Raw genomic sequence first — 27,349 nt, forward strand, 5'->3', positions numbered from 1 at the left:
ACAGAAATAAAAAAATAATCTAGCTCTGCTGTATAGTAAATACATTTCCCTTAATAAATAAAGCATGAACAAACATTTAATTCATAATGAACTAATATTTTATACATAATAATTCAGGTTTAGTAATTCAATCCAATCCAATCGACTTTATTTATATGTAGCACATTTTATAAACATGACAGTTTCCAAAGTGCTACACAGACAAATTAATACAATAAAAGACAGGGAATTATATTTAAAAACGATAAATAAAAAGTGTTAAAATGCATAAAGCTAAAAATGACTAAACAATGAATGTAATAAAATAGATCAATAAAACGCACAGAGGACCACACAACTCATGCAATGTTAAAAGCCAGAGAGTAAAAGTGGGTCTTAAGATGAAACTTAAAACTCTCCACGGTGCGGTCTGTTCTTCGGACGTGGGGGGGCAGAGCGTTCCAGAGCTTAGGGCCAACCACAGAGAAGACCCTGTACCACTGATTTTAAGTCTCGTCATTGGCACCACGAGTTGGAGCTGGCCCTCGGACCTCGGAGAGCGCACGGGGGAGGAAGACTGGATGAGGGCCAGTCCATTCAAAAGCTTTAAAAACAAACAAAAATCTTAAAATCAACTCTAAATCGTACAGAAAGCCAGTGCAAAGACACAAAGATTGGTGTGATATGTTCTCATTTTTTGGTTTGTTTTGCTAATTAAGTAGCCTGAACCATTCTTAATAAACTATTTGCTCATTAGGAATTAAGTCTTTATTCATGCTTTGTTAAATATGCACTGTGTAACTTTTCTGATAGAGGGCTCACCACCTGCTTGTCTCCACTGAGATGTTATTGCTTTGGCTGGAATGTTTCACTGTAGGCCATTGACCTTATCTACGTGGAGACAAGCAGGTGAATACATTCTGCACAGATTCCACTTGACCTTTATAAATAAGTTTAATGCCATATTGTGGAATATTTGATTCAATGCAATAATATCTCCATGAAGAAACCCATGAAGCAAATCACCCATCAGGAAAGTTACACAGTATACCTTAAACCCTTAGTCGCACTTGTGATTTTACAGTAACTGCTTATAATAAATATACCATAATCGAATCTCCACTTCCTCTGTGTCTTGCAGCATCCTGTTCGCAGACATCGTGGGTTTTACCAGCCTCGCCTCCCAGTGCACGGCTCAGGAGCTGGTGAAACTTCTCAATGAGCTGTTTGGGAAATTTGATGAGCTCGCTACGGTGAGTTTAAATCTGAAATTGCAGTCATGGTTAGCATTAGGGTCAGCTCTTTCCTTTTTCCCCACTGATGGTATGCCATTGTCCAGGCTTCCGGCACATGCCACGCTAGCAGCAGCTTAGCGTGATGTCACAGTGGATACTCAGGCCCATATGATGCTTAATATGATTATCTGCTACTTCATTTGAGAAAGTTGACAGACCTCTATAATCTGGGTCAGATTTATACACACTTAAATCTTGCCTCGGCTGCGTTTGTATGGAAGGTCTGAATGCACAGACTTGGAGAGCAGTCTGGCCTGTGCCAGTCCCTCTCTTAGTTTGAGCAAGAAAAGATTTTAACTCTCCATCTGTCAATATTGTACTCTTTGTGATTACAGCACTAAAAATCTACTCAACTATTACTGTGAATTTTGCCACTCCAGTTTGCCAACTCTTTCAAACGCATCGCTATAACACCCCAAAAGTTTTCAATCAAACTTTTCTAATACAGTGTGTGATTGTGGAAGTGACTTGGCACGCTCTGGTCGGAAGAAGCTTGTGCTACTGTTTATGTAATCTGGCCTCTCTTATACACTCGGCACATGACATGCCCTTCAATCCACTAATCCACCGGATTACAACTCACTCTTTTCTGCTTTCATAGAAGGTTTCATGGTTCTTTGAGATCTCCCAGCACATGTTTTTTTTTTTTTTTTTTTTATAAGGAAATGTTTGATAATGCTACAATGAAAAGTGTAGAATTATTAAATCAAGCAAAACAGGATCGCTGTCTTGTTGTGCCTTGTTTAGAAAAAGTTGGGAGTTTGATTTTTAGCTGGTTGAACACAAAAATATGAAAAAATATAAATGCAAACAGACATCCAACTAAGCAATCTTTACCATATAAAGTATTTACAAAGTATTTTTACCAGGTCTTCACTGTCTATAAACAGCTAATGTTCCTGGAAAGGCCGTTGCTGATTGCAGACTGGCAGCCGTTCTTGTCAGCCTGTGCCAGGGCAGCGGTGACTAGAGCAGTAACTTTCAGAGGTCAAAAGCGGAGGTTTTGTGGCCACAGCAATGCTAACAACAACTAGCATGCTAACTGCTCACTTTATTCTTCTTTATTATTTATTCTTTCTTCTTCTTCTTCTTCTTTATTTTGACCTCAAGAGCGGCTTATACAATATACACTAGCGGTCAAAAGTCTGGACTCATCCTCTCATTCAATGTTTTTTTTTTATTTATTTATTACATACGGAAAACATCAAGTATATGAATTAAGATGTAATGGAATGTGATGGAATTATGTACCAAAGAGGGAAAAAAGTTAAATAACTCTGTAATAACTCTTTTTTTTTTTTTTTTTAAATATATGTTATGATCAAATCCTCAAATTAGCCACCTTTTGCTATGTCAAAAATGTTCAATTATTAAGGATTATTTCACTTTTTTCCTTGAAATAATTCCATACAAATGTTTGTGGTCTTGTGCATGTATATCAAAAGCAGAAAGTAGTAAACATACAGGAAAAAACATTGAATTAGTAGGTGGGTCCAAACTTTTAACTGGTAGTGTACCTGCACTACAGTCCCTGACAAAAGTCTTGTCACTTATCCATTTTGTAGAAACAAAAGCTTATAACCTGACTTTAAATTAATCGATTGGTTTTAGAAATGTCTCATATGAAAGCTAAAACCCTCCCAAATTATGCTCAATATACTAAAATAAATTAGCTTCACTGAAGAAGGATTGATCATTTAATGAACACAGAAAGGGCAGATTTTGGCAAGACAAAAGTCTTGTCACCTACAGAAAATTGAACAAATAATTTACTTCAAATACAAAAATATGTTGCATAACGTCAGTGAATTAAGTAGTGGTGCTGTGGGTGTGTATAAAAAGACCCCCAGCACACCAGACCTTCACATCAACTGCAACTTGACCTCTGACAACATGCCTAAGATCCACCCTGAGACCAAAGCGTTAATTATCAAGAGGCTGAAGACCAGATCCACTGCTGAGGTGACTGATACCTTCAATGTGTCTCAGCGTCAAGTACAAAGAATAAGAAAAAGATCTGAAATGACTGGAGATGTTTTTGGCAAGCCCAGGTCCGGCAGACCCTGCAAGACAACTGCTCGGGAGGACCGTTTGTTGATTTGAAAATCCAAGGCCAGCTCCTTTTCCACTGCAGCAGACTCCACCAGGCCTGGTCACCTCAAGTCCCTGTGTCAACCACAACAGTTTGTAGAATTCTGTCTCGAAATGGCCTCCATGGTCGAATCAGTGCACAGAAACCAGCACTAAACAAAAGGCAATTAAAAAACCGTGTGGCATTTGCAAGGCCCACAGCCTGCTAAAAGGATGGACACTGGAAAAGTGGCAGAAGGTGGATTTCTCAGATGAATCCTCAGTTGAATTACATCACAGCCGCCGCAAATATTGCAGGAGACCTACTGGAGCCAGCATGGATCCAGGATTCACCCAGAAGAGTTAAGTTTGGTGGCGGAAAAATCATGGTCTGGGGTTCCATCCAGTATGGGGCTGTGCGAGACATTTGCAGGGTGGAAGGCAATATCAATAGCCTAAAATATCAAGAAGTATTAGCTCCTCTTACATTCCCAACCATAAAAGGGGTCAAATTTTGCAGCAGGATGGTGCTCCATCGCATACTTCTATCTCTACATCAAAGTTTCTCAAGGCGAAGAAGATAAAGGTGCTCCAGGACTGGCCAGCCCAGTCACCAGACATGAACATCATTGAGCATGTCTGGGGTAGAATGAAAGAGGAAGCATGGAAGGCAAAACCAAAGAATCTTGATGAACTCTGGGAGGCATGTAAGACGCTTTCTTTGCTATTCCTGATGACTTCATCAACAAATTGTATGAATCATTGTTGAACCTCATGGATGTAGTCCTTGAAGCTCATGGAAGTCATACAAGATATTAAATATGGATCTCACAGCACCACTACTTAATTCACTGATGTTATGCAATATATTTTTGTATTTGAAGTAAATTATTTGTTCAATTTTCTGTAGGCGACAACATTTTTGTCTTGCCAAAATCTGACCTTTCTGTGTTCATTAAATGATCAATCTTTCTTCAGTGAAGCAAATTTATTTTAGTATATTGAGCATAATTTGGGAGGATTTTAGCTTTCATATGAGACATTTCTAAAACCAATCGATTAATTTAAAGTCAGGATATAAGCTTTTGTTTCTACAAAATGGATAAGCGACAAGACTTTTGTCAGGGACTGTAAGGCAAAACATAATTTGTTCTCAGATTTGCAGGATGTCATCCTAATGGTACGGGTGTGTGCAGTGCCAAGAGCACTCTGATAAAGCAGCTCTGTGAAGAATTGGAGCTCAAAACTCATTTGGACCAAAAAACAGGGACTAGTATATGTAAAATCAGGTACAGCCCCCCCAAAGCTCACTGGCAAATGGCCTCTTTGCCCAAAACTGATTGTCTTGCATGAACACATTTCTTCTGTTCTGATGATGTTTATGTCTTGTTTCAGTATGACTTCAGACACGTTTTTGCTGAGCTGTGCATTGGGATTGTTGTGGTTTCAAAACGATCCAAACTTGTCACTGAATGTTGTCGTACTCCCTGCCCCGACGCCCGCTCTGTCACATACACTCGGGCAGGAAGTGGCAGGCTGCGGTCAGAGCCTCTTCTTCTGCGTACATACACACATAGAGCAGTCCATACACACACAGAGCTGAACGGCGCCCCCACACCACCTGGCTGCTCTCCGGGCCTGCAGGCAGACCGGGATGTCCGCCAGGAACCCGCTGCTCGCCCGCAAACAGACGACTAGCCTTCTCTCTCTCTTCCCATGTTTTAATTCACACAACATGGAGATCTAAAAGCACAGACAAACAAACTGGTTGGAAAAAAATGTCATTTACCCTTCTGGATATGGTTTAAGAAGAGAGTGGCTTTAAAAATCTCGTTATTCAAAAATATGGAAAGAGCTGATGATGCAATTTTGAAATATTTAACAGGTAAATGATCAAGTAGTTAGCTAGGATAATATTAGTAAGTAATAGTAATAATTAATTAACTCAGATAAATTCAGTATTCCGTTTGTGAATTGTAATTGTATGTCAGATATTTGGGCTTCTATGTGTTAAAATAATTGGGGCACAGTTAGTGTAGTAGTCTATAAAATACTGAATCTACAGATTATAAAATAAAAACAGCTACACAACAAACAACAAATTGATGAAACAGCAAAGCAATAAAATACTGAAAATGTCATAGATAGATAGATCGTTCCTGTGAAGTCCCATATTTTAACTAATGGAAGTAAAGACACTACTTGATTTTTATCATCTTAAAAACTGGAAAAACAGAACATTTTCATTTTAAATTCATTTTAAATGGTTTGCAGTGGTACAAAGTTATTCCACACTTTCTTAATGAACATTTACCTTCCTAATTAGTCACTGCAATTATATATTAGTATAACTTTTCATAACTTTCAGAGGAAACAACTAGCATGTTAACAGCACACCATTACTTCCTGATTCACTGCCATGGCCAATAAAATGCTTTTTTAGATGCAGACAAAACACAGAGGTCTCATTTTGACCCTACAAGCTTCTTTTACAATATACTGTACTGGAGCAAGACACTTTTGACTTTATTACATAAAAAAAAAAAATAGGTACAGCATCTTTTATTCATTGTTTTTGCTTGCATGTTTTATTTCATACACACTCATATGAAACAAATACAATGAACAAAAAAGTGCTTCTATGCAGATTTGTCAAGTACCTCCAGGCTTTTCTGTTTGACTCTTTGTTCTTTGTCACTACCCCCAGTTCTGATTGTAATTGTGACTGTCCACTTTGTAACTTTCATGTCCACAGTGCATCTATTCAAACGAGGCAAGATCAAAGAAAAAAAGAAAAAAGCAGTATCCCAAAACTAAAACAAAGCACAAAAGATCATTAGAGGAGCTAGTTTGATAGCAAAGGCCAAACAATAGCCAGCATTGAAAACTTATAGCATTGTAAGTAAGTGCATTAAAGGATTATTGTCTGTATAAACCTTTATGACATTTTCCTTGTTGTAATCTGTGCATCTGATCCAAGTACTGACCGGTCTACACTGTTACGCCAAGGACCTCATCCACTTTGTTATGTATTATTAATGTGCTGTGTTAGTGAAAGGTTAGCGGTCGTCAGAGAGGCTGATGGCAGAGAGTGATTACTTGACCAGCGAGAACCACACACTTTGACAAAATTTTACATGTGTGGATACTATTGAAGCTCACCTAAACCTCTGTCATCAGTTCTAATTCCTTGGTACTGGGGTGGGCTAATATCAGTGATAAATGTATTTTGGTTTTCTGTTAAAGGGAATACTATAGCTCTGACGGTGTAGGCCAAGATAAGAAGGAAAGAACTTACAGTGTGGGGCTACCACCACACAGAGATATTATTTCTCCATCAATTGTGAAATAATTTCTTTTGTCATATCACCATAGACTGTATATATATATATATATATATATATATATATATATATATATATATATATATATATATATATATATATATATATATATATATATATATATATATATATATATATAAATCAATATAGCTAACCCTCTAGCTGCCATCACACTCCCTTCCCAGAGTAAAAAATTATACTCAAATATGGCTTTTTTTTTTTTAAGTCGGAAGACAATGTTGAGACTCTCATTGTAGTCTCATTATAGTGCTAGATTTGTCTGGTGTGAGTCTTGTTTGTTTCTCCTAAAATTCACTAGGAGCAACAGGGGACACAAACAGGAGTCCTGCTTGACTGGTCCTGACCGACTGACTGACCTATTGGGGAGAAACCTTTTTAATGGCTCAAATTTCAAATCATATCTTGTCCTAAAACATACAATTGAGAAAGAATAAAACATTTGTTAATTTCAAAATGTTGTTTAGTGATGACTGAACTGAACATGGTAAAGGTTTTTTTTTTAACATTTTGTCAATCCAAGCACCCTTGTGTAGTTTCAATTTTATTTTTAACTCTTTGTAACTTATACATACACACATATAGTTTTGGCTAATAATCATAACTCCAACTAAAACCTTTCATATGCTCCAAATACAGTCATTAATGAGTCTCAATTTCACATATGGTTATACATAGAATGTTCAAAGTTTCAAAAGTCAGGTTGGTGAGATAAAGAGTCTACCTGGGTCTCTTCAGAAATTTCTCAGTGTATCTTCAAGAGTCAGTGTGTCCATGGAAGATGGTGACTGATTCACATTTTGGGTACAGTTCTTTTGGTGCAGTTTTTAATCACTTGTTTTATAGTCATCACATTGGTACAGGGAAAGATGCTCGCATTGCCTGAGAAACAGTTCTTACTTTTTCCTCCAGTTGGTCATCGTTTTCAGGTGGCTGATGGAGCAGGAGCTGAGATTAGAACAGGCCTGAAAACCAGAGGGGGAAAACAACATTAAGGGAAATACTTCATTTAATAGAGCTAAAATCATTATGATAATTAATAATTACTAATTAATATTTAATAATATACTTTCATGTTCCTATACAAATATTCTTCACATAAATACAATTAGCTACTACTGGATTTATATTGTGTAGCCTGCTCGTTTATTAGGCTGAAACTGAAACACAAAGTGTTCTGTGGTATTTCTATTTTTTGAGAATTTCCACATATACTAGTACTGTATACAGACTCTCTAATTCAGCACACTGAAATCCAAGTACACATCAATACATTTTCTGTCCCAGAGTCCCAGTTAAATCAAGTGCTGTTCTACAGTTAGGTTCAAGCTAACAGTGCTAACAACAATGCTAGCACTAGCAGCAGCTACTAGCTGATTCCAAATGATGTAGTTTGTCCATCGCCAATAAATGAAATGAAGACATCTGCATCTGAGCAAGTGCTAGCATGATTAGCTCACTAATTAAACAATATCATAAAAGGGCATTAAAAATGGTTAAACCAAGCAAAAGATATTATTTACCATTAGTGATAGCAGATTTTGCTGAATGATTAATTGACCAAGAAATTATTGCGATAAACAATAATATTGACATTTTGAGACCATTTTCAACTAATATAATGACAATGGAATAAAAATGCAAATCCACCCTTTCAAAGATCAATAAACTTTACTTTCTAAAGAACATTTAACTTAGGAACTGCAAGACAACCAAAAACAACAGACCTAAATAAAATAGACTTGTTAACATAAGAATAGCCTAATGTACTCTTGCTTACAGCAAGGACTTGTGAACAAGAATGCACGTGAATAAACCATTGTTGAACTAAACACAACCAAAACAATAAATAAAATGGATTATTAAGTCTCTGTAACAAAATTGCCCTTAAAAGTTATTTTAGTCATTGACTTGGAATATTGTGGCCCCTGTCTCTGTGACTGTTGCTGTCAGCCTCGGCATTTTGGTCTTAAAATGTTCGAATTAACCTGCTCTACATGAACCTATTTTGCTATTTGAACCTATTTTGCTATTTTGTCTGGCAAAAAATCCTATTTATAATATAGAGCCTGGCTCCAAATTTGCTCCTATAACCACTAGAATCACAAGCTTCATTTGAGTGGCGCTGAACACTGTGGGTGACGTAACACTCGCTCGTTACAGGCCTTTTTACCGTCATTGTAGTTGAGGGCAGTAGAAGTACTGAAATAAGCCTAATATTGATAGAGATGTTGTACTGTTGGGACCAAAACACATATTCTTCAGCAGCTCTGAAAACAGCCAATCAAAGCTCAGCTGTTCAGAGAGACAGCAGCTCTCAGCCAATCACAGCGCAGACTGAATTTGAAAATCTTGCGCCAAACCCACATTGACCAATGAGTTTAATGTTTGTCCTAGTTCAAGTTGAGCAGCTGATGAGAAGTACTACACAGAGCCTAGATTGAGGTTAGTTTGAGCCGAAGATGAAATCTCTCCAGTGTCTTTGTGGGAGACAAAGTTTGAGATTTGGTTAAGGCCAAATAGAGATCTCTTTCATGCCTACAGAGGAGTCTAATCTGAGCGGTTCAGTGGCCTGTTTTTCTGGAGCAAAATATGAGAAGCCAGAGCAAAAAGGCATTTGCTCACACTGGTCTTAAACAATGCTCAGATAGTCTAGGAGAAAAATATGAGATTTTTTTTAGGTCTCCTCCACTTCTTTATATTCAGGTTATGCATATCACCCATTCCTACTTGGTCCATTATTTTTACATTTCATTACATTCTACAGATTATCCCTATAACTGGACATTTTGGATCACTCCTTAGTCACTTTTTCCCAAATGTCCGGCAGGAAAAACAACATTCTGTCACCTCTGAGTTTGTTGTGTGAATGCAACATGAAGAGACTTGGGCTAGATGTGCCATGTATTCTTTTCCATGGCAGTCTCCGCTTCTCTCTCTCTTTCTCTCTCTCTCTCCTCCACACCTCCCTGTATGCCAGTTCCCAGACTCCTCCGCTCCCTGTGATTGACGGGCAGCCTGTCTTTTATGCCCCCCTGCTCACTCCTCTCCTGCACTCTCTTCCTCCCTCTCTTCCTCTCTCATGTTTCCATTTTTAGGAGGCTAATGTCTTTTTCGACTCAGACTTCCGTGTTCCTCTCTCACTCGCACCTCCTCTAAGAGCTGTGACGGCGGACACTTCTGACATCTCTGTTTGTCTAATAATAATTGTTGTGAGATTGTCGTTTGTTATCTTCGTGTTGAATGTTGCAGAGACATTCAAGCCTGTGATATTTCATTCACATTGCCATAGTGCCATAATAGCTTCCAGAATGAACTTTGTGTTTCTTAATTAAAGTGTGTTGTACAAGATGCCATTGACTGTGCTTGTAGCTACAGGCAGGATGTCAGAACAGAAACTATTCTAAAGTGCTCTGGAAAGCCCAGTGCTATACTGTCATATGTTAACCTTTAGCATGGTGCCATTCATTTAATAGTGGTTTTGATCAAGATTTTGAATCATGAAATCAAGGATTATTATTAAATAGGTTTACACCTGAGTTTATAATTTCTTAAATAATAGGATAATATAAGAATGAAAATGAGTGTGTCCTATTTGAATGACTAGTTTCTGCTCCAATTTCACTTAAAACTGATTAAAATCATAATTGTGTATTGGTGTATACTAAACAATAACAAAACAGTAGGCTTGTCAGCGAAGTGTAGTCTGGGCCCTGATCTTATCTCCCAGAGTTCCATGTGCATAAATGCCAGATGCATCCAACCAGTCTTTTTCAATCTTTTTGAGTCACACACTTTTTTGGTTGAAAAGATTCCACATTCTACAAAAATATTAACCAATCAAACTTTAAAAAACAAAACAACACTATGCAGTGTAAAGCCATGTGCACATACAAATCGCATCAAATCGCACCTCCCGCAGCCAACGCGCCACTGAAACATTGGTTTGAAACTGCTTCAGATGCGCAAATTAGACGCTCTGTTCTCAAGACGAACATTCGCCTTGGTCACCTCTTACGTCAAAAAAGGGAAGGGCGTCTGACTGATGGTGCGAACAGACAGCATGCAGCATGTCGCCACGTTTGCCACCAAATGGAGAGCAAAGGGGAGACAGCAACGTGCAGTCAGGCGAGCCAGGTGTCTCAACTGTTCTTCTGGGTGGCAGTAGCTCAGTTGGTAGCGCATTTGCCCACTGATCTGAAGGTTGGCGGTTTGAATCCTGCTCTCGACATAAAAAACATCACAGGTTGAGCGATCAGATCCACTGACACACAGGTTGGCTGGTGTGATTCCAGCTCCCACAGATGAATGCTGCTGCTGTTGTGTCCTTGGGTAAGACACTTAACCCACCTTGCCCACAGTGTCTGCGTACACTGGTGTATGAATGGGTGAGTGGTTCCTTGTTGTAAAGTGCTTTGAAGGTGGTGGAAAAATGTGACCATTTTGGGAATAAAGAACTGCTCAGTGTCAATAAGAAACAAATTTAAATAAATAAATGCTTAAAATATTTTATATATAAAGTTATTTGCCCACAACCAAGCAATGCCCTACATTATGGAGTTTAGTGTGGATGCCCCGGGTTCTTCTTTTCTTTCTTTCTTTTAGTGCGTAAATAATTTATTAAAACACAGTGTTTTATTAGTTTAAGTGATTTTTAAAGAAAATCAACTTAGAGCTCATCAACATTTCTGAGCCTACACTTTGTCTCACCAGCTGTTAACCTCACTGCACATCACCTGGCCTAAAGTTGAACCCAGATGAAAAGGTCTGGGCATGAGATTGTGTTGGATCATGGATGCTTCCTGGTCTGTGGTCTTGTTTACACTTATTTAATGTGGAGCAGTCAGAGGAGGTTGGTTTACTAAAGCTGCGGGAAAAGCCTCACTGCTTATGGCTCAGCGGGACCATGGATCGCCCTGCCTGGCTTCTGTGCGCTCATTGTGGGCGAGGGGGCTTTGGTGAAGGTTGGCCACCCGGAGCGCCCTGCCAGCCAGGCTGCTGCTGTCGCCTCATCGTGGTGAACATCCACACTTTGACCACCACAGGCACGATTGTATGGGATACTATTGGATATTTTTACTGTGTATAGGACAAGTTTACAAGCAAATGTACCGCTGGGGCTGCATGTTTAGCACAGAGCTCCCCAGTGTAATCTATATACTGGAGATGGGTCCATCGTGGGACTATCCACACTGGTCCATGTGTAGACTGGGGGGAAACCTCACCTGGAGTCCATAACCTTGCCTAATTGTTATGTGGAGCCCAGTTCCTAATAGGTTGGTACTTTTGACAATTGCCTCTTGGTGGGTATGTAGAATGTGTGTAATAGTTACTGTAATATGCTGGAGGCGTGGCTTGAAATCCTTGTTCAAACCTGCCACTGTGATGTCTATACCCACTTTTTATGTTGTGTGGGACCCAGTTCCTAGCTGCATAACTAGGAATGTTGTAATAGTAAATGTTATGTACTGGAGGCCTATTATGAAACCTTTGATAAAACATAACATTGTGATCTCCATACCATCTCCTTGTATTCTATGGGACCCAGTTTCTAGGTGGACAATTGTCCCAAGTTGCATAAGTGTGACCGTTGTAATGGTAATGGTTAGGTATTGGTGGCCTGTTTTGAAACCCATGTTCAACCCTACCATTGTGGTACAGTCCCCTAGTGTTATGTGGGACCCAGTTTCTAGGTAGAAGATTGTCCCTAGATGTGTAAGCAGGACGGTTGTTATATTATCCATGCCCTTGCCTGCTGTTATGTGGGACACAGTTTTGTGTCGTATGTGCCTCATGCCTGTCATTGTTCCTTACACGACTAGGACGACGTGTGGTTACATTAGAACCATTTGTCTCCAATGGGGACATGTTGCTAGTGTCCAGTGCAACGTGTAGATCTTGGGAAGGGGAGCTCACTTTCTCTGGCTCAGGCTTTCGTGTTGGTTCCTGGGGTATTGGAGGTGTCTCTTTTCTCTATTCCACTGCAGTTTGGTCATCTTTAGTTTATCTTTCACCTTCTGCTAAATGGGTCCACCGAACTCTGTGCCATTATTTACATTGGTGTACAGTTGAACTCGTCAGTCTTGTAGCCTACAACAAAACCGCGGGGTGCTGGGGGTCGAGAGGGAGATTTTTGTTGTTGTCAGAGACAACATTCTTAAATTGTATTTAAATTGCCAGAAACTATATTAAAGTGTATATGTCAATAAAATCTTGAATTTCAATCTATTTATTTGTATTTAAAATGTATTTAAAATAGCCCTATAGGCTAAGAGGATTTAAAAACAAAGAACTTTTTCACAGCACCCGCTGTTAAAAATTACTTCCAATGGCCCTGCAGTGACTCTGTTGTCAAACATCATTCTGAGATACTGCTGTTATTGGCTCATCCTGGATCTCACCACTTGGCTTCTCCTCAAATTCAGAAGTTGAGGATTTTGCCAGGTCCTTCTCATTGGGCACAGTGGATCTTAGCTGGATGAGGTTAGTCTGTAAGTGCAAGGTTTGCTTACTCTTTTTGTTTCGATTCTTCTTTTTGGAGCTTTGAGACTCACTTGCACTTTCAGATATCTCTACACTGGTATATGATCTTTCATTATTGTGAGAGTTGTCTGCTCTGAGTTCATTCTTCACATCTGGTTCAGGATTTGGTGTTGGTTCCTGGGTTATCAGAGGTGACACTTTCCTCTCTTCCACAGTGGTTTGATCCACTGATGAGACATCCAAGCGGCAGCAAAAGAAGTCCATATATGGGCCACCGTCCAGCATCTCAAAGCAGAAACAATCTCCAGCCTTTGTGTAACTGCATCTCATTTTAGGATGCACAGAAGGATCAATTTGAGTTAATGCCGTTAATGGCTCATCAGGGATCTCATCATACAATCTAACAGTTGGCTTCTCCTCAGATTCAGAAGTTGAGCTGGTTTCTCCATATTGGCCACAGTGGATCTTAACTGAGGCTAGTCTGTAAACATAAGGTTAGCTTGGCAAAGTTATGCCAGTAAAAAAAGCCATTTTGAATGGAAGTCAATGGGACAAAAATGTACTAAAGGACCACGGGTGTGAGCATTTTGATTACAGACCATTCAATTAATTTGATATTTTAAAAATACAGAGAAATTAAAATATATATCACAAAATACACAGAACTGGTCATTGTTTAATGGTATTTAGTGCAAAAGTTATGCAAAAAAGTTGGGATATACAAAAATGTATCTAGGGTTGTAGAAGGGTAAACCATTTTATACATCTTAAGCCATTGTACTAAGAACTGGAGGAAAAGGTTAAGTGTTTTGCCCAACGACACAACAACAGCATTCATAAGTGGGAGCTGGAAACGCTCCACCCTCTGACCTCTCTACTGGTGATGTGTATGTTGTATGTGTATGTAGACTCTACCAACTGAGCTAATGTCACCCAACTGGAGCTACCTGACCTTCTGCAGCCGACTTTTCTCTACTAACCAGCTTCTTCAGAGCTTTGTGTTAGTGACATCTGGCACATGTATAGCTCCCACTAGATGGTGTCTCAGTCATTAGAAGACTGCAAATAGAATATCTAAAATAATAATAATCTAAAACAGCATAAAAAAATAAAAAAAATACAGGCAGTTCGTCTTAGTTTGACTTGTTGCAAGACAAAACTTTTAGGGGTAATTTAAATGCAAGTTTAATAAACATTAATTACATGACAATTTGACAATGTCAAAAAAACAAACAATATCTGCTATAAATACAAAATGCTGTCTCATGAGCAGGTGCATGGATCACTGTAGAGACCCGATCCTCTCCCATCATTGTGGACCCATACTAAGTCCAAACTAAACATGGCAGCCTGGCTTGTTGACAGTGGATCGAACTTGTGTAAAATTAGTGAATAAATAATGAATTCAGTTTTCACACCAATTTAACACCTAGTTGCTTTGTCTTGCCAGTGTCATTACAAGCTGTAGCTACATAATAATAATGAGCATGAGCCACGATAATTACTATAACAACTTACAGTTCAATAAGTCATACATTTAACCATGTTTATTGTACTTTTTTCTGCACTAGTAGACTTTAAAAAAATATATTTTTCAGTATTAATATAACATTTGCACTGTAGAGGGTTGAATAAATCTATGATTCTTTGTACAAACTAATTACTAATGAAGTGTTTCATTTTGCTATTTATTTTATACAGCTCATATTCTTAAAGGAACAGTATGTAAGATTTAGATTAATTTATTTAAATTTCACTTTTGACATATCTGTGTAACCAGACATGAGGTAAACATGTTCAAATATTATTTACTCATAACATTTGTAATGATGATTATTTTCTTATAAAAACATTGGAGAGCCAAGGTGTTTATGCTGTGATTATCCAGTCAGAAGGCTGGACTAATGAATTTGGGTTGCTAGTTTAAACCTGAAATCTGAATCTTCAATACCTAAAACCCAGCATCTGCAGCCTATCAATACTAGTGCAGCCTCTGCAGCTCAGGGAGGGAATTCTGGCAGATGTGAGCTTTCACAGGAGCCATAGCCAGTTTATATACTGAGAAATGTCTATGTGTCCTCTATATGCAGGTTAAGACACTGGCAAACCAGTAGAGTAGACAGTTCCTTTAATGATAGTGAGAAGTTTAGATAAAATTCTGCTTTAAGTGTGTTGTGTTAGTAGCATATTATATTAATAATATGTTTAGCATCTATATTTTCTTCAACAATATGTTACACTTCTGTTATTATGACAGGCCTAGCTAGCACTTTTTCCTCACCCTTGTCTGCGTATGCTAATGAGCCTACAGATTGCATACAATGGTGATGGAGTCACATGGTAGAGGTAATCCAGCTCGGGTCTGAATCAGATCCTAAGCTCTGCAGTCCGATTAGTACAGGAGAAGTACAGGGTGAGTGTAAGTACCAGGGCTTTCCCATTGCCTATAGCTTCAGATTCTTTGCATGTATTACCTTTAGCCTGTGTCCTCACATACCCCCACCAGGCCAGGAGGACACGGGGCTGCCTCAGGACAAACTTAAATGTATACAGTCTGGGGGGCATGTTAATAATTGGTTTTACTATCAGTGTGTGAACTTTAGCCTGTTTATTAAACTAGTCACCAGAGACATTCTTTCTTTAGAAATTAATATTGAGTATTTCACTGCAGAGCCTCAATCACTTGAGTTTTGTTTATTCATTAATGATTCTAAATTGTCTCTATGTACACTGGCAGGAGGCGCATTGATTTGGGGCATGACACAGAAAACAGCCTATTAGAGTATTGTTTGTGAGTTGTGTTGTTAAACTTTGGCTCTTAAAGGTGACATATTTTGTACAATCAATTTTTCATTTGAGGCTTGAATGCTCAGAAAATCTCAGTTTTCTTACTCCCTATCTCCACCCACTATGTTGTTCTTACTTGCATGTTTTTGAAAACTTTGGACTCATGTAGAGATAGACTTATATATTGGTCATTTTTTAGCATATTGGCAATCACTTAAAATCTCCAGCACATGTTGATATTTTGTTTTGATTGATTTGCTTAAATATACCCATAAAACTGTATTTAAATACTTTAGTGCAAAGAGACAGCTGCACAAAATGTGAAAATACAGCTCTTGTTTAGGTTTGTAGCAAAAAAGAGCTGTAGGTGAGTTTAAAGTGCATTTAAATAACAGAATTTGGGGAAAATTATTAAAAACAGCTCTACATATCAACTCAAAAATATCTTGAGGGTTTATCGGCCATCTGTTGCTCTAGATTCTAAACAAACAGTATTGGCACTGGCCATGAAAAACTCCAAATTGATTGATCTCAAGTGTTATATACTGTATGTTGAGTACAAAAATGTTGCATTGTAAAAATAATGAACTTTGATATAGTGAAATGCTAAGTACCTGAAAAAAAATGTCTTCTTTATCTTAACTTAATTGTGAGTGGTCTGATTGATATGCCTTGTGGAAGTGCCTTATTGATACCTTGCACTGACAACACGCTATGGGGTGTTTTGCATGTATCTATGGCGGAATGTTCAGAAGTTAGGAACTTGTGATCGATATTAGCATTCATGGTCCTGTTAAGGTATTGTTTCCCAAAGACTGGGTCGTAAGAGATCAGTTTTGGGTCGCTTTGTCACGATCTGCCTGTAGGTCTGCAATATACAGTTCTGCCTATACATCTGATATGCGTGTTGTGCTCTTCTCCAGCACCCCGGACTGGAACGTACTATAAAAACTCAGACAGGCCCTCCTATCTCATTAGAAATGTTGAAATATTCAGACATGTTTTGTATAATTTCTAATCTTTTTGTAGTTATTTTATTGACTATTTTGTTCCAATATTGCTGGTTCAACTGAATGTTGAAAAGAAAAACAAATGGGCTACATTTAACGTCCAAATTGGCAACTTATGGATACCTTTTATTGCTGGTTCAAACTTAATAGTAATATTAATTGTTCAGAGAGTCACGATCACTCAGTCAACAATAACATACCCTCATTAATGTTCAATAATGGTCAAATCCACCTTTATTTTGTGTCTTACGAATAATGTCTATTGACTTGGGGCGTGAAGGTTTGTGACTTTTAAAATATGGGTCCCCAGAAAAAAAGTTTTGGAAACACTGTGTTAAGGACTTTGATTTTTAACAAAAATGTGAGAGTGACTAATTGAAAAAACTGTTGGCTAATGCTAGCTTATGAGTGTAATATTCTTTGAGAGAGACTTATTTATAGCAAAAATTAGGGCCCTACTGTAGTTCCAGCAAAGTCAGTTCTCTATGGTCAGATCAGTGTTGTGTTAAATTAAAGCTCAGACTAAAGTCTAACTTGAGTATCAGAGCTTCAGAAGCAGAACATACAGTTAGCCTCACCCCTCCAGGGAACGCTGATGACATTAGCTGCAAAGTATAAATAAGCAGAAGGAAGCTAAATCAAGTCCCACTTCAGAGCATTGTATCCCAAACAACTGTCCAAATGAGAAAAGATAGCAGGGGAGCCTTTGTACTGTAAATTATGAAGTTGTGTTTATTGCATCTATAAACATACACAAAGGACAAAATACTGCCCGTGTGTACCTTTGTGTTCCTTGATATATTAGTTGTCCGCTGTCCGTTGGCTCACCCGGCGAGCACGTGTGTGCACGTTGTGCAGTTACTATGCCCCACTAGCTAACTCCCATGCCTCCCGCGTTAAAAATAGAGCATCCATCTTGTCTTGAGCCCACCGATGTGCATAATTATGAGTCTTTGTGCTCCTCACATGCATGGCCAGTGATCCCATTACCTCCATGGAAACCAAAAAGGCCTACGAGACAGTGTCCACAGTAAAATGAATGCGTTGCTCATAGCCTCTGATAATGGTTTCTATTTGTGAGCGTGTTTTTCTATCACGCCGTCCATATTGTGTCTGTGGAGAATCACGTTGAGGCCTAAAGTGACAGCGATCAAAGTCGAAGTCTCAGGAGTGGGGGTAGATGCTATGAATGGGATAATCAACATGGAACATCTTCTCAGGGATCTATTGTAAAAATGCAACTGTATTTTCTACGCGGCGTCTAAATATAGGTCTAAAATGGACCGCCGAAGAGGTAGAAAACATTTTAGCGTGGTACAGTTTGTGCGTAGGTATACAGGAGACTAATGGCATGACGTGAGGTGGCAAAAGATTCAAAGTTGTTTTTCAGACTTATTTTTACTTTGATGTGGTTTTAGATCAGATAGACTGGCAGTTTAAAGGCAGACATGTCATTTCTTAAGTTGTCTCTTCAATAGTTTCCAAAGATTTGTTATGGCCTGTAGAGTATGGGCAGAGTGAGGTGCAATCATAGACTGTATAAAGAAGTGGACTAAGGGAGCATTCGGCTCCAGTCAAATGAAGCTCACGCTAACAGTTATAGGGGTGAATTTGGAGCCAGTTCCATATTAGGAATAGAGATTTATTTACAGACAAAATCATGAAATAAAAACACTGTTACAGAGAGAGGGGTGACAGTTTTTCATTGTAAAGTCAATTGGAAACAGAACTGATGGAGCCAGAAGGGACCCAATGAACACTAGAACCCATTAGCTAGGTCCATTTCTATAGGTGCAATGAATGGAATAATCTTAACCTAAAAAAACAGGCTATGGCAGCGACAGTACAGTTGTCAGCAAGGGGATAAGGAAATCTTAAATGCATAGAATTTATGGTGAATAGAAGGATCTGAAAGAGCTGATAGTTCTGCTGCTCCGGTGGAGTCAGGTTCAAGGGTGAGGGGCAAAGATGGCAGGCTGTGATTGGCTGACACAAACCAAGAGGGGAAAAGATACAGCCCTGTTCAACTCTCTTAAAATGTTGTCCCTTAAAGGCACACCATGTAACTTCTCTAACGGTGTGTCCTGCTTGTCTTCATGGAGATGGGAAATTACTTTGTCTGGAATGTCCCACAATATGGCATTAAACTCCAAGTACACAAGAAGGTGATGGCTCCAGGTCAAGTTATGTGTCAGGTCTGTGGAAACCCTCTCAAAGAACACATGTATCACAAGGCATTCTTTATATTTTGACATTTCCATGATTCCCCCACTAGAAAAAAGTTACATTTAAATTCTCAGTCTGGACATTTTAAATTCTCAGTCTGGAGATTTTAGCAACAATTAGAAATAGAATTTATGTTGCAGTTTTATCAGCAAGACTATTGCCTCAAAGTTGAGAAAAAAAGCTTGCTTATAACTGAACAAACTAACCCCATAAAATCAACTGAATATAAATTCCAAAACTGAGTAGGCTATGCTTCTATTTACCAGTGATAAATCAGCCTTCTCAAATGTGGTTTCTCACTTTGTTTTGTTTTGGTCACTCTATTTGACATTGCAAACTTGTCTTTCTTTACAGGAGAACCACTGCAGGAGGATCAAAATCTTGGGCGACTGTTACTACTGCGTATCTGGATTGACCCAACCCAAAACGGACCACGCTCACTGCTGTGTGGAGATGGGGCTGGACATGATAGACACCATAACGTAAGAAATTTTAAACCAAGATTGCCAGAGAAACTAGACAAAAAAAGAACAAAACAAAACAAACAAACAAACAAACAAAAACAAAAAAACGCCAGTCAAACAAGATGGAAAATTACCCAAAACAAGTGACCCCAGATCCCAAAAAATAATTATGTGGCTTGGGAAACATCTTTTCAAAGTCATGTGTATTAATATCAAATTGTGCTAGCTCATTTGATATCCTCACAAGAGAGTATTTTAAAGTAGGACAATCTGCAGCCGGAATTGCCATGTGTGCTGTTATTGCCATCTGACACTGAACATTTGAAGGAGCTGATCAACAGAAGGCTCACAGACATGCAGAATTTCCACTATTCATTTCTATGACCAATAAAATCAACTCATATTTGTATTAGAAGTTACTTAAAGGCACACTGTGTAACTTTTCTGGTGTATGAGCCACTTGCTTGTCTCTATGGAGATTTTATTGCTTTGCCTGGAATATTTTGCAATGTGGTATTAAAGCTATAGTGATGAGCTATAAGTGCCCAGGTCAGATCTGTGGAGGGACAAGCCAATTTTCTGTAACAATGCACTGTTTTTCAAGGTATTTTGCTAGCAATAAACACACCTGAGGAAACACAAGATATGTAAGCTTAATGTGGAACTTCTATGCAAAATAGTAACATCTCCTTAGAGACAAGCAAGTGGCTGACCCCCCACTAGTTAAGTTACATAGTGTACCTTTAAATATACAAGAAAATATACAATTTATTTAGTTACATCTGAGACATACAAATTTTGAACTTCTAACTACCTGTAGACTATACAATATTCCCATGGTCATGGAAATCCTGGAAATCCTGGGAATTGAAAATGTCATTTTCCAGGTCTGGAAAAGTCATGGAATTTTAGTATCTCTTTCACGCAACTGCAGCGTTCTGTTAAGTTCCCGTTAGACTATTATGATTATTTCCGAACGTCTGCACCTTTTGTTTACAAGAGACAACAATAAATGCATTGACAGTATTTTGAATGTTGCAAACCTATTATACCATAAGGTGAGTGGAAAGGGTTACCATTTCATATTTAGCCCTAAAAGTATGCTCAATCCTTGTAGGGTGCTGTGAAGTAATGGAAAATTAATTTTAGGTCATGAAAAAGTCATGGAAAAGTTTTGAAATATTGTCAATGAAAAAGAGTGGGAACCCTAACTATACAAATGTGTCAAGATATGACCTCTTTTTTTATTTTTTCAGTGTTTCTGTTGTTATAATTAGCTTTTTTTGTTTGGTTTGGCCTGTAAGGAAGACAATGAAGTCTAAAGAAATGCTCCATTATCGCTAAATCCAATATCCAAATATATTAAGGCCATTAAAAATATGTATTATTCTTATTATTTTGTATTTGTTGCACAGGTCAGTTGCTGAGGCAACAGAGGTGAACCTGAACATGCGGGTGGGGCTGCACACGGGCCGGGTGCTGTGCGGGGTGCTGGGATTGAGGAAGTGGCAGTACGATGTGTGGTCCAATGACGTGACACTGGCCAATGTGATGGAGGCAGGAGGTCTCCCCGGGTCAGTACACAGCATGACAGCTATACCGCCATCTTGGAACTGTTGGGATTCTAGTAGGTTCATCAATAATCAATATTCAGGTCACAGTACAAAGTGGCTGTTGTTGGTCCAAAACATCTCATAATATTGGGCTTTAATTATACAATCATAACACATATTTTTTTAGTTTTGGGTGTTTTACTTGTGCCTGTGGAAAGATTTGTTTTGCAGTGTAGTAAATGGTCACATTTTTGGTCATGTTTTAGTGCTTTTCCACCTTCAAGGCACTCAAAACACTTTACATCAAGAGTGGTTCACTCACCCATTCACACACATATATATACCTAAGGAGTAAGAAAGCTTTCAGAAATATTTATGTGCTTAGAATAGAAATCCGTGTATATTTGGCTGTAGTTGAGCATAAAATAAATATGCGTAAACTCTAGACCTGGTTTAGACCTGGTTTAGACCTGGTTTAGACCTGGTTTAGTCCTGGTTTAGTCCTGATTCAGTCCATATGCGCCGCAAAAGTCCGGCATCTCGATCAATGTTTCTTCTGCTCAATAAATAATGCCTGTGAAGTGATGACGTATTTTTGACAGTAGAGCCCCGTCTGTGAATTCGTATTCACAGATGCGGACATACATTTTCATTTTGTGATTGTAATTCTCGATATCGTAACTTTTCGTTTTCTGATGGATAAAACACATAATACATTTTATGTACAACTGGGCTCATTTGTGAGTTTACGAATATTTATTTTATGCTCAACTACAGCCAAATATGCACGGATTTCTATCCAATGCACATGAATATTTCTGAAAGCTTTACATACACTAGTGTACACAGACACTGGGGGTGAGGTAGGCTTAGTATTTTGCCCCAAGGACACAACAACAGGATTCTGGGAGCTGGAATCACACTGCTGGCCTGCAACCTTCAGATCGGTGGAAAACACCTATAACTGAGCTAGTGTGGCCCGTATCCCGTATAAAAATCACTCACTCAAGCAAATACAATACATTCTAAGGTAAAAGTGCTCAGGGCTCATATGGTTTTATAATGGATATTGATCTGCATGTAATTAAATTCAAAGTATAGTTATTAGTATTCAGAACTGAAAAGGCTGGATTGGTGCATCTAATAACTGTACCTTATTCTTATTGACTCCTGGTTAAAATGTGAATACTTATAAGACCAGATGATTGATCCAAGCTCATATTTAATATAAACTTTCATTGGTGTATTTCAAATCAAATCAAACTTCATTTATAAATCGCTTTTCATACAAAAATGTAATACAAAGGGCTTTACAGTCATTAAAAAAACAATCTCACATGCCCTTCCCTGCACAACCATACAAGTCACATGCAAAGTCTCATACACATACACAAACACACAAATACGCTTACACACTAAAATATATAAGGCTAGTTCTGCATAAATGATGCTGAATACAGACAAATTGAGGAAGAATCATCATAGGAACTGTCTAAATGTCTTTTTTTTTTCTTTTTTTGTGAAAACTTCTTAAGATTAACCTCTAACTCACAGGATCCTACATTTTGAAAGCACTAGGTTGGCGACCGAAATTCTTGCATACTATATTTTGTAGAGACAGCTGATGGAGATGTAAGTTACGTTATTCACACCAAAACAAAAAGGGATCTATCTATTGAAACTGCAGTGGCATGATGCTTGGGGTGTTCTACATGTATGTGTATAGTGGAATGTTTAGGAGTTACCGTGGTGAAACACATACACACACATTAGCAAACACTGCCGAAATGTTTTAAGATCATCTAAAAACTCAAGAAAAAATACTAAATGGATTTAAACAAGACATTTTCAGGAGCCTGTGATCAATACGGGCGTTCGTGGTCATGTTTAGGTGTTTCATTTTCAACAAAAAGGTGAGAGTGACTGAAACTGAAAAACTGTTGGCTAAAGTTATATGAGATGAACTTGTTTAACCGGACAAATCATCTCAACTGTGGACAGATTGTGTTAAAACAAACCTCAGATTAACATTATTAAAGTAACAGAGCTTCAGACAGAACATGCCTACAGTTAGCATCACACCCCAGGGAATGACATCAGCTGCATATGATAAATTCCACTTTTGTATGTTATGTTGACCTTTTTTGATGCAATCCATTATTATAGAAAAGTCCACATCACCAGAACCACGCTGGAGTGCCTAAACGGAGATTACGAAGTGGAACCTGGAAACGGACATGAAAGGAACGCCTTCCTCCAAAAACATGAGATCGAGACATTCTTTATAGTGCCATCTCACCGAAGGAAGGTACACCAGCATAAATATTATCCATATGTACCCCTTCATTTATATAATCATGGTTAAGTAAGTAACAGTCAATGGACATGCTACTTCCAGCTAACCCACAATACCTTAATTCTGATTGAATGCATGTCTATAGAATTACCAATGAGATATGTGTAAATTTGAATAAGCCATTTATAATAATATGAATTTTCCAGCAGTAGTTTTCTTCTAAAACAACATATATGACATGACAAATGCACATATGAAATATTTTTTTTTTTTTAAAAAAGACATAGTGCATTTTTGCAATTAGTAAAAAAATAACATACAAAGATAAAACTGTATATTGTATATTATAACAGGACCAGTGAAATCCATTTAAAAGCTGTAGAACTGATTATCTGCTGCTGCCCTTTCCTTTTTATAGTGACATTTGACTATAACAAGTATGTTTTTAATTGCAAATTTTTATTTCAATCAATAGTATATAGAGCAGTGGCACAAACTACATTTCTCATAATATGTCTCCTTTAAGTGTTGACTAGACCTGTCACGATAACAGATTTGAGATGCGATATTGTTGACGTAAACACCGACGATAATCAGTAATATTAAAACATTTATACTACTTACATGGATTATCCACAAAAAAAAAAAGAAACTTCTAAATTTTTAAAATGTATGAGCTACAATAAATTAACAGCGGAATTAAACACAATGAATGTGTATCTATTGTACTGCAACAAAAATAACCAGAAAGTTCTCACTACTACAAATAAAAGTACTGACTATAAATACTGACCCCCCAAAAAGATTGTTCTATCTATCATGTATAGAATGACAAGTTAATATAGTACCTGCTATTTTGCCACCTATTTTGAATTCTTTATTACCATTTATATTTTTGCTAGGGATGTAACAATAACCCAAATATTGTGATATCGTATCGTCAAAGCTCTCACAATATATCGAATTACAAGTCTCTTTGCTTAAATTAAGAGTTATGGTGCAGCAAAAAGACAGAGTGAACTACATAGACCATGATCCTTTGCTCTATTTTAATGTAGACTAGAAGAATAAATAATAGTTCTAAGCAATTTTAAGTCTTAGTTCTTTGGATTAAGTCTTGTCAAGGACTTTGTCAAGGACATTTTAGGTTCATACCGTAACAATATCGTATTGTGAGACTTGGATATTGTTACACCCCTAATTTTTCGTCTTTGTTATTATAATATATTGTGACGTGTGAGCTACTGTGTCCAAATAATTTCCCTTGTGGCTCAATAAAGTTTTTCTACAGTAAATCTAAGTCTATCGTGACAGGCCTAGTGTTGACTTCTGAACACAATATAGTACGAAATAATTTGAACTAATTTCTTGCTGAGAATAGTCACCTCCGGGCTTGGTTGGAATGAAGCTCTAAGACAGACAGAATAAACAAACAACCAACCCTTCAGGGCATAGAAGTGTGCACTATTTAACTGATCCACAGATGCCCTCCCTACATATACAACTTCAGAGCTCCTCAGCATACATCTCACGGACAGATGCGCCACCACAGCTGGAAGGGAATTTCAGTCTTGTGCCGACGCTATACTAGTAGTCTCTTATGCTGCGCTTGGTCCCTTTAGCTTTCTGTTACGTAACATCCTGTGCATATAGAAGCACCAGTCGCACTTATTAAAACCTGTAACATCTCAGTGTTTTTGATAAGTCTTGCCTAATCCTCTTAATGGTGCTGATGGTTAGGCATCATCAAAGGCACGGCTCAGAGAAGCTAAGCTAAGCTGCATAGGGCCTCTCTGCACTTCACTAGTGGCTTTAATTACTCCTGCCTAGGGACTGTTTCGCTCAACCTATACATGCAATATACCCCACCGCCATAAGCTCAAGTCCCTGCTTCGATATTGTTGTAAGCTTGTATTTATTATCGCAATAAAGTTATAAATAAAACACATGCTTCTTAGCCTGGTCAGCCGCAACCATTCATTTTCTGCAAATAGTTGGACAAAAGTGGGCGGGCTTTATGCGGTGCCTTGGGTGAATTATTTACAAAAGTTTTTTATTAAGAATATTGTTTTGAAGATATGCAAAATTTGAAGATAAAGTAGATAATAACAGAATAAAAAATGCAAAAATAGCTGATTAAAAATGAAAATGGAAAAAAAGTCAATATCGCCCACCCATAGCTTATTTCTGATTAAATGTTGATGTATATTCTTTGTTGTAGTTCGTGAAATTGGCTCTAATTTCTTATTTTTTTAATCAGACTGGACTTTTTTTCATCAGACTGGAATTAAGAAAGGGTTTGGCTGGCCAGGCAATAGTCCAGCTGTTACAAAACAATAGCAAATCAGTTCTATATATAGACCACATTCTACTATACTTATTCACATTGGCGTTGCATGCGTGTACAGTAATATGTGTGCAATGGGTGTCTACTTCTGTAAGACCTTCTTCTTATACCCTTACATAATGCTACATGATCGTGTGTGGGGTATCATGACTTAATCCTTGTTTCTATCCGGTGACAGATATTCCCTGGATTGATTCTTTCGGACATAAAGCCCGCCAAAAAGATGAAGTTCAAAACTGTCTGCTACTTACTAGTGCAGCTTATGCACTGCAGGAAGATGTTCAAGGCTGAGATTCCCTTCTCCAATGTCATGAACTGCGAGGACGGGGATAAGGTACACCTGTGATACCTGTGTGTCGTATTGTTGTCTGTGTGTGTCCCTGTTGTCATTCATAATTCTTTCATAATACACACAAGCCAGTGACATTCTGCTTGTGAGAAAAAATGTTGCCCTGATTTTTGTCTGAAAGGTGCTTTGTTAGGATTATCCATCAATACAGAGTTCTGATGGTTTTGTTGTTGTAAAGGGGATGTAATATAATATGGTACTACATAAAAAAGTTGAAAAGAAAAGTACAAAAATACAAGAAGTAGCGATAAGTTCTAAAACGCAGTACGTCGTTATTAACAACAAAATTACATCTAAAATGCATGGACAATTTACGCACAAGGAAGGCATTTTTAGGGCCTTTTCTTTTCATTTGTTTGATCACACTGTCATTGTGTCTAAAGACATTTTATCCAACTTTCATATTGAGTCTAAATTAAGAAAATATGTTACATAAAAACATATCTTAATACTGATTATAGTCAATAATGAGAGCTGTCTATTCATGGGTTTCATCTTATTATTTGATGCCATTTTGAAGACAGCTGACCATTCAAGAGCTAAATTTTGTTTTGAATTGTTAATCGCTATGGCAACTGTCCTAACTGTTCATCATTCTGAAACCCACGTATTGAGAGAGAGGGTATACTTTTAGTGCAAGATACAGAATAACAGAGGAGACAGGAGAGTAGAGAGTGTGAATGGCATGTCTGTTGGCAGTGTGTGTCCCATGCTACAATAAACACATTAAATAGGCAAGATTCAGCATCTCCGGCCCACTGCACCACTGCACCCACAATAACACAGAGGAGGCAGGAAGAAAGAAACACAAGAAAAAAGAAATAAAAACAAGTAACTGCTACTACACTATAGATATAAAAATGAAAACACTAGAAATTACTTTGCATTTGTTGGTCCATTCGTTATGCTACAAAATTCAAGTTCAAGCCAAAAATGCATATAGTCAAATACAATTATTTAGGAGAGCTATACTTGTGTATAGTTGTACCATAACCTGTTAGTTCAGAAACCTATATTCTAGCTGTTTGACGCAGATATAGGGTGACCAGATGTCCCCATTTACCCAGGACAGTCCCAGTTTTGAGCCCTGTTTCCCCTTTCCCAGCAGATTTGTCCAAAACTATTGAT

The 27,349-nt window shown here is 37.9% G+C and overlaps 1 protein-coding gene across 1 annotated transcript in view; it reads left to right on the top strand.

Moving 5' to 3' along the window:
• LOC110159474 (adenylate cyclase type 1) overlaps positions 1–27,349 on the top strand; it is a 72,413-nt gene that overhangs the window by 31,092 nt on the left and 13,972 nt on the right. The window contains exons 4-8 of the mRNA XM_020924035.2: positions 1,121–1,232; positions 19,567–19,694; positions 21,092–21,250; positions 23,396–23,537; positions 26,051–26,206. Coding sequence (XP_020779694.1) covers positions 1,121–1,232; positions 19,567–19,694; positions 21,092–21,250; positions 23,396–23,537; positions 26,051–26,206 — 697 coding nt within the window. The remainder of the gene's footprint in view (positions 1–1,120; positions 1,233–19,566; positions 19,695–21,091; positions 21,251–23,395; positions 23,538–26,050; positions 26,207–27,349) is intronic.

The sequence above is a fragment of the Boleophthalmus pectinirostris genome, unplaced genomic scaffold (assembly GCF_026225935.1).
Source record: "Boleophthalmus pectinirostris isolate CB_2022bp ecotype Guang Dong unplaced genomic scaffold, ASM2622593v1 HiC_scaffold_16, whole genome shotgun sequence".
Taxonomy (NCBI): domain Eukaryota; kingdom Metazoa; phylum Chordata; class Actinopteri; order Gobiiformes; family Gobiidae; genus Boleophthalmus; species Boleophthalmus pectinirostris.